Consider the following 9,364-nt stretch of genomic DNA (forward strand, 5'->3'; position numbering starts at 1 on the left):
CCCCCATTCTTCCCAAAGCAAAAGGGAATGTGTTTTCTCAAAAATACCAGGGGTCAATGCTAACCCATAGAAATAGGTAGTGCTTTCTTTGGTATAATAACTGTTGAATTGATGTGGGAATGATATACTTTGCATATATGGAGGTGTGCTGTGTGGATCCTTCTCTTGTATTGACCTACTATTTGTGCAGACTGTGCACAAGGCACTCTTGGAGGTTGGCAGCTAATTGCTCTAGATGTGAGTTGGCTTTTTGCTGGGATCTCCACTTGGGCTAGTGCTGAACCCTTCTCATTTCTAAAACAGACGATAAGTCGGAGACATTCTTAATTAGGATGCCCTACTCATGATCCTGGTTTGTAAAGTAAAAAAGTAGTTATAAAGTAGATTTTCTGCCTGTCCAGCACTAAGACATGCATCATGGGTCTCAATTTTTCTCTTGAGATTAACTTGACTGTATGTGAAGGAAAAGCTCACAGTGTAGCATAGGATACACTTATATCTATCTATCTATCTATCTATCTATCTATCTATCTATCTATCTATCTATCTATCTATCTATCGATAGGCCCGTTGGTTGCTCACAAGGGCTCTTCCTTTCTTTATCACAGCACCCAAGGCAGGTACCCCTCCTGCTGCTACTTTGGCCGAGCTCCCACAGCCCTGACCTGCAATAAGAATGCAGAAAGTCCAGGTTTTATCAGCCGTGTAGGATAGTTCTTGGTCAATGACGTAAATATTTGAAATATTTCTATTTGCTTACTAGCAAAGGCATCCACTCATTCTAGAAAGTCATGTCATATAGAGAAGGAGCAAGCCTTGCTCTTGGAACTAACCTGTTGGAGGCTTGAAGGACAACAGAAGTCTGATAGTCCACTAAAGGCAGAATTTCCATTTTGCTCTTTGCTAACACTATACCTCGCCAAGGAATAATGAAGCACTAAGTTCTTAGTTCTTAACTCTTAAATTACACCAAAAAAAAAACATTGATTTTTTGCAAATGTATTCCTAGTCTATTTAAAAATGAACCCTCCGGAGATTTTCTGATCTTCTAAATTGTAACAAAGGGATTCATCTTTTTAGGTCTGTATGTTCCAGGCCTCAGAGTTGATGCTTAGCCCCCATCTGTCCTTGTGTGTTTGTTAAGGCCCTCAGGGAATTTCCTTTTATTCCATCTGTCCACATTCCACCACACCCTAAAGAAATTCCAACACTGCAGATAATGAGGTATTTTTGGTAAACAATTTTAATGGAAATTGACATCTCTATTGGTGAATCCATTCTTGGCCTTGTGGCTCTCTTTCCATGTATGCGTCCATTGCGGAACTTACCAATCAGGCGCAGCTAACATATGACTCCATGATTTAGCATCAGACCTGTCAGGCTATGTTCTGTCTCATAACTCAATCATCTCAGCTGACATGGAAAGCCAAGAGCTATATGAAATGCCTCTGATGTGCTTATAGTGACAGGTCAACAGTTTTAACTGTTGATTGTTCTAATTATGTTCGGTTGGCTTTATTTTCTCCAACTGTGAAAAGAACATGTAGGGGAACTCTGTAGGGGACCATGTGCCTTTGAGGTCTGATGACAAGGACAGACCATCATTTAGGGTTCTTGGTAAACGGGCACAATGGAATTAGGGATCCTGGATAAGATGAACTGTTCTAGAACAAAACTAGCTATACAACTTCCTACAGAATACAGATTATAGTATGTGGACACTCCTGCTATAGCATTCAAAGACATTTTAGACAATCAGGATCTTGTGGAAGCAGTTTGGGCAAAGATGTGTTCCAGCAGGGGCTTGCTTCATGCTAAAAAGAAACTCAAAGAAGTTATATTTTGGTTCGGTATGAAAACCCAGAGCTTGTACAAAGCCCCAATCTCAACCCCTGTTGAATCATTTTAGGATGAAATAGAACACCAATCTTTTGACAAGTCTTCTGGTCTAACATTATCACCTGACTTTACAAACCTCTTCATTAAAGTGGCACAATTTACCACGACACAAGCCATAATCTTGTGAAAAGTCAATTCTAAAAAATAGAGACAGATGTATGGGAAGGTTATCCAGGTCATTGTATATCTAGTAGTAGTCGCATGCAACTGGACTTATTCTTGTAATGTTGAAGACTTTTCACAACTTTCAAAGTGGCTTTGGTAGTTCTGATGAAGCAGCTTGCAAAACGTATTAAAAATGACTGACAAGAACAAGTCAGTTTGAATGTAACTAATTTCTATTAGAAACCGAGGCTTTAAAAATGACTAAATCCACTGTAATATTCGTGATTTTGGAATGACTGTCCAACAAGCTCATGTACAGTAGGTGTGATAGTTAGTTGTCCATGAACATTTAGCCACAAAGCATTCATCATGCAAAATACAAAGATCACCCCAATACATTTTTTCCTTGTGTCTTTTTTTGTCTTTAATGGCAAAATAGGGCCATCTATACACCTAAAGAGAAGTCAAATGTGCAAGATTCTACTTCAGTTAGTGGATCAATAAATGCATAGCTGCATGTGGGAGGGAAGAGGGAAATTGGTGGAATTATTATGTACTAGTGCTTTGAAATTAATTTGAAGGTTTTTTAGGAAGCTTTAAAATATTGTTTTCATTCATCATCTTTTACCTTTTGAAAGGTAAGTGCATTTTTTTCTATTTGAGACATGTTTTTATAGATCCAATTTCCCCCCATTCCCAGCAATTTTGTTGACAGTTCTCAGGTGTTCAGGGGCATTGTAATTACGTAGTAAAGTCAACAGTTTTGCTAAAATGCCAAAATGGCGAAATGATAATCAGTTATTGAGGTGAAATCAGCTTCATGAAAATAACCAGTACATCCCCTAGACTTGATATTGTCAGCTGCTTCACCTAAAAACAGCCCATCAGAACAACTTTCATCTTAGGTGTATGAGTACTGCTAATTCATTCTCTAAAACTAAATTTCAGGCAACTGACACACATTATTTCTTTGTCCAAGTATTTCAAATCCAGAAAAGTAAAGCAAAAAAACACAATTATGAGTCTTCATTGGAACAAAAATAGAGATGAGATTTTGGCAGTTTGATCTCACCATTGGTTCAAATTGAACCTTAACCATTTTCTATCTCCACAAACAAAAATTCAACTAAGTTCCGATGGGTCTGCAAAATTTTGCTAAACCATCGGAAATTCAGGAAATCACTATAGGAGGATTATCATGGCTGCATTCATAAATACAGCCGTGGGAATCCTCTGGTCAGTGAGAGATCCCCGGGCGCTACAGGTCAGAATGAGGGCAAGCCTGTGGTGCCCATGGATCTCTCACTGAGAGGAGAATTCTTACGGCTCAATTCATAAATGCAGCTGCGATACTCCTCCTTTCAGAGTGAGCAATATGGATTGCGTTTATGAATGAATGCGGTCGTGGGAAAAATCAGAGGATTTTTCCCACACTGCATTCATTCATGAGCAGCCAGCGAGACTCACACTGTGTTCCTGGATAGAGAAACCCTATCCAGGAACACATACTACAGGGCTGCAACAGCAATCAGGGGGGTGGAGCTAACAGCTCCCCTCCCCTGATTGGTTTTTCAGGTCCTGAAACTTTGGTCTTGCTGGCTGAATTTACAAAGGTTGTTCTAGCCTACATGTTTGGTAAGCGAGAACAGCCCAATCTGTAGCGAGACCAAATTTAATAAATTTGCTTGTTCATCCCTAGAAATGAATTTAGGTATATAATCATTGATACATTATTTTTTAACTTTTTTGACAATGGAAGTACCTGAAATGAGCTTGGTTTTAGACCTAACTTTAATTAATTCCCAACTATGGGACATATATAGCAATTCAATAAATTGAGAGCAGGCTTACTGAGCGAAAGCTTCTTTGCCATCTTGAAGGTCCATCGACACACTGAAAGCCAAAGATTGCTCAAGGCAGCAGAAGTGCTGACTTGGTACTGCACCAAATCCAACTTAAAACTATGGCAGTCCCTCCATTTAATTTAAAATCAGCAAACATGCTGAGTACACGGGCAGGGAAAGTTACAAAATAGTTAGCTAGCACACATGAATGAAACTGTTGAAACATTGTAGATTTTTGTTGTTAATCCAGAAGAGTAGTGGTGATGAATGAGTGATCAGGTGAGTCTGCGGGGATCAGCAACAGGGAGGGTGTTGCAGCTGAAACAGCATTTTTTAAAAACATAGGAGGCTAAGGATTGAAAATTAATTTTCTTTGCACATGCTGGACTTGGGTTGCAAATGTATATTTAAATGGAACTGCAATTAGTGTTTGAATTTGTCTTAATCTCAGCCTCCTGTAACTTCTGTAACAGCATGTAAAATAGAAGAGGGAAAAACAACCATGGAAAATTCATTTTTTGTTCGTCGATTCAATCCTTTTTATTCAGTTGGTTTGTTTTCCCAATCAGATTCACTTTTAGACTCTTTTAAACTATGGTCTCTATAGGCTTGAATATGAGATTCCTTGTAATGCTTAAAATATTTAGGCCATTAAATAAACCAGACCCTCTATTACATTTGGGGCCTTCTTGTATAGGGAATGGGGCAGAAAGAGTGTGTGCCCCCTATCCTTTCCAAAAAAGGGTCACTAGAATCTGGCTTGTTAAAGGGGTATAAAAACATGTAGCTCCCTTCCTTTTTGGCAAAACCCTGTAGCAAAGGTCATTACTGGTGGAGAGGGACGCATCCCTCCAACATAACCCTTGTGTTGTGGGGGGTTTGCAAGTGGGGAGCCTATTTGGAGTCTGCTAAGGGAAGTCACTGAGAAATTTGCTCCCTCACCTTACCTATCCCAGAAAAGGTTAAAGCACTATATGTTCTTTTTTTAACTAACACTTCCACAACAAGTCATTACAGCACTGCAGTTTCACGTCCCAATCCGGCTACTCTCCAAACTGACAATAGCTCTATTCACCTGGATGAAAGTTTTGTCATTAGTTCAGCCTGGGCTGTCAGGGACAACAGTCCTTAGCTGCCCTCTTGGGTGATTGGCTAAGGGAATAGAAACAATAATTACTATTTTTTCTTAACATTTGCCACTCTGAATAGATAAATCCACTGAGCTCTTTTGCCTAGATCTATTTATTCATAATCACATATTTGCTAAATATTTGCCACATATCAAATGATAATGTAATTTGCCTGGTCTCTCGTGAACTTGTGATAGTTAGTTTTATAAATAATGTAGCATTGTGTAAATTAAATCCATAGCAATACTTAATAGCAACAAAAAAAAAATCAAATCCTCCTTCTTGCCACAGCTGTGTAAATGTCAAGTCCGAACACACAGAACAGTTTTATTAAATGCATTTCTTTTATGTATTTAGCTATTTGTCATGATCAAACACCCTCCATGTAGCCCTTCGTGTTCCTCTATCTCAGTGCTAGTCTATCAAACTGCCGAGACCGATTTCTCTGTATATAATAACGCTTAGATTTACTGATACATTGTATCACGCCCATTAAATTTCTTCTGCTTTACTTCCTTATAAATACACTGTAAAGGCTGTCATTTTATTTATATTAAATATCACAGTCAGATTTTTTTCCTCCCCAGTTAAAACTCATTTCTTTCCAATATATGTTTCCACATCTGTTGTATAATTGATTTAATCCCCAACCATAGGAATGTTGGAGTCTTATGCTGGACTTTAAATAAATCCCCCAAAGGCATACTCTGTCCTACTTCTCTCTCTCTCTCTGCTGCAATATCTGTTTGGAACATGGTCATGTTAATAAAAGTGTAAACATCATTGAGATTAAGGAAGTCATAATCATTTTTACTGTCAGCCCGGTCAAAACAGCGACTTATTATCCGAGCGAATTAGAATACATAGAGGGTATGGAATTCTGTCTCTGTCTTCCCGTTAACAAGTAATTAGTCATTTCTGTTTGCAAAATAAATTATTTCCACTCCCTCGCTTTCATTTTTTCTTTTATTTTTCCTTTTCAGTGTCTGGGACAAAAAGGCGCCTGTATTAATATAAATGTGACACGTTGAGAACATTAGCCAGCCGTCATATATTTAAATTTAGGATTTTATTACACTTACCTATGCAGATTTTTTTTTTTTTTGCTGCAGAAAAAGGTATTATCATACAATAAAAAAAAGAGCGGACTTACTCATTATAATTGAAGTGGATTTAAACCCTGGGGATACTCCCTATTTTTCCTGTCTTTTCTTTTACATCCTGATTGGCTGGGCCATGATGACATAACTCCCGTTCAGGTGAACTGGAGTTTCTTAAGTCCCAGCACCTAATAATAAATACATTTTGACAATTGGGCAGCAATCAGGCGGGTAAGAATACTTATTGTAGAAGGAACATCGCCTATCCAGTTCTGCAATAAGGACCTGCCTGATAAGTGGAAATTCAGTTCTACTTTAATGGTCATATGTTTTTCATCGTGCAAAATTCCAAACAAGGAAGTATCCTAACAAATGCAATTAACTATCGAAGGATCTGTGCTAGTGGGATAAAAGGTGATCTGTGGTTGGTATCACTTTTTTTAATTGGTGTTTGATTTTAATTGTGGTTCTGAATATGGCAGTCTTTTTTCTTTGTGATCTGTTTATGAAAAACATGTCTATACATGTTCCATCTGAAACAACCAAGTTATCATACAACATATAAAATAGACCAGATTTATTAAAACTGGAAAAAATGGACTATAAATAGGGAACCTGAATAGTCTGACACACTTGGAAAGCATTTATTAAAATTAATTTGCTATTAGATTTTTTCAGTTTTGTCCAGATCCATTTCAGGTTTGCTGGATCACCCAGGTTCTCCCATTATAGTCTTTCTCTTTATCAGTCTTGGAGTGCTTTATTAAATCATATACACATGTTTTATAACTGGAAGTATTTTTTTAGTTGTTAGATCCCATTGCTATCTGTGTTGCTTCTGGGAGCGAGTCACCATTTTTATATGCACTGGTGACCTTTGTCCCCTGGACTAAAGTTACAAAAGATCGAACATTTTGAATTTTCAGTAGATCAGGAACAAAGGGAGAATCTTCCGACTGGTGGGGTGGTTGCGATGTGTTTATGGCTTCCACATGCCAGGAACGTCTGCGCCTAGTAAAACATATAGGCATATAGCTGTTCCCAGCAGCAGCCCCATTGGGATTAAATGGGGGGTAACTATGAGCGGTACCAGTACTGCTCATTACCACCAGCTGTCAAATGTACAGACACTGGTTCTTTTAGAACCAGCGCTGCAGTGCGAGTGACGGAGCAAGGTTCCAGTCGCCACGTGGGTTCCATTATCCCAAAGAAGATCTGAACCTGCCCTTATTCTCTATTGTGCCAAAGATGGAGAGAAAAGGCCCCCAAGAAGCATGTTTGGTTTACTCTATTCAAAATGAAAAATTTGGCTGTAGAAATATTTGTAAGTATTTGTAAAACCGAAAAATGAATTTTTCTTGTTTGCTTCCTTTTGGTCTGTTGGATAAACCATTGAACCATGTGTGTTCAATAAGAGTAAAGAATAACCGTTAGCAGAATTTCTTTCACTTAGCTAAGTGAATCATCCCTTGCAAAATGACCATTTGCTAAGTGAACGGCCTAAGCCTAAGCCTCCTTTATTAGCTCTTTGCACAGATATTTTCCATCCTTATTTACTATGTTTTCTCTTTTCTAGGCACACCGGAAAGGCCTTTAGAAACAGGGCAAAGAATACACGTATTGCTCCGTGCGTCAGAGGGAGTTCATTGTGATCGGCTGAGCGGTCTAAGTGTGTCCCCTGGCGTTATCGGTAATAGAAGACAAATATTCCACTCTTAATAGACAGTGCAGATGACAAAGCCAATATGGTGGAGCTCAAAGCCCAAATTACTGCGAAATAGATGTTTCCTGAGTCTATTATATCCGTCTGCATAGGCTTCTCTGGCTCTTTTCATGACAGGATGAAACACATTTGAAAACCTGTGCTCATGTTTTATTTAATTTTTTTTCTTATTGTATCTAGTGGAGTTGTGTCATTTGCATAATTATTGCATTAGGAAGCAAATGGGAGATTGGCTGAAACTAGCCCTTAAGCACTTACTCTATTTTAGACTGCTCTGCTTTGCCCCGGTGCCTGGTTTCCTGCACTGCGGATATGCAAATAGCAGCATAATATCAGTTGCACATGTTTGCTTAAAGGGGCACTAAGCCCATGAAATGTACGGCCCTGTATATTATTCATATGTAGTGCTACCTTGATTGACATCAAGCCAGCAAAGCTTTTTGTTTGGAGTGAAAAAATGCATGTGTGCTCTGATTTCACATCTCCAGAATTTATTTTAAAGAGAACTAGTCTTGATTAGAGTTGTATTAGAGTTTTGCGTGATCTTTTTTTTTGTTTTAAGTTTATCCCTTAGATTTGCTTTAGGTTTTTATGACACTTAGCCTGAGTGCTAGGTAGTCAGAGGTCACCTGATGGTAAGAACCTGACACCATGATATTACCAGTGTCAAAATATGGTTAGATGGTTGATGAGGCTGTTTGATCCCAGGTGAACTATGGCCCGTATATACTCATGCCGAAGTGCCAAATCCAATGAAGCTAAATATAAAAGAATATAGTAAAATAAAAAACTTTTGTCTGAAGAGTTTTCATAATCAAAGTATTTTGATTTTTTAATACACCCAATATTAAACCCATTATCTTAAACAATAATGGCGTCTAGATAATCTAGCCAGAAGAAAAGAAAAAATAAAATAAATGGCCCAAGCACTAATCTAAGTCATGTGATGCACCTGGGACTCTACTGGTGATGTTAACACTTCCCGTTGGGTCCATTAGCTAGGTCCTCTTGGAGACCCCAAAACTTCTGCTTTGACTTTGCGATGTCTAAATCTAAGTCATGTCATGCTCCTGTGCCTCTGCTGGTTACATGGACACTTTCCATTGGGTCCATTACCTGGGCTCTCTTGGAGACCTCAAGACGTTAACTTTGGCATTGAGATCTCAAATCAGTGGGCTGCAAGACGAGCCTGCAGTGTTATTCTTTCCTTCAAACGGTGCTGAGAGTTTTTTTTTTTTAAAGTGGATTCATTTTATTGCAGTTTATAAATCTTTTGTTGCCTCCTTGAAAAGGTTGGAGCAAGAGTGGCTGAAAGGTGTGGGAAGATTCCAATTTTGTCTAAGTGTAAATTGTTGATGTGTACAAAATAATTTCCAGGTTTCTGGGTAGATCTCTAACATCCCTCCCCACCACAACCCTAATACACTCCCTAATCCTCAATGAGTCTAATACACTGGAGCTTTGCACTGGGAAATACTAGGTACAGCATGGCTCCCAGACTTCCATATTGCATGTTATAGTGGATATAGGAAAAGGTAGTAGCTGGTTTTGCAATTTTCTAGC

General features: G+C 38.5%; 1 protein-coding gene across 1 annotated transcript in view; it reads left to right on the top strand.

The window, feature by feature from the left end:
- LOC140329675 (fibrocystin-like) overlaps nucleotides 1-9,364 on the top strand; it is an 81,493-nt gene that overhangs the window by 23,698 nt on the left and 48,431 nt on the right. Inside the window, exon 5 of the mRNA XM_072410068.1 lies at nucleotides 7,655-7,768. Within this exon, the coding sequence (XP_072266169.1) occupies nucleotides 7,655-7,768 (114 nt within the window). The remainder of the gene's footprint in view (nucleotides 1-7,654; nucleotides 7,769-9,364) is intronic.

Source organism: Pyxicephalus adspersus, chromosome 4, assembly GCF_032062135.1.
Source record: "Pyxicephalus adspersus chromosome 4, UCB_Pads_2.0, whole genome shotgun sequence".
NCBI classification, from domain to species: Eukaryota; Metazoa; Chordata; class Amphibia; order Anura; family Pyxicephalidae; genus Pyxicephalus; species Pyxicephalus adspersus.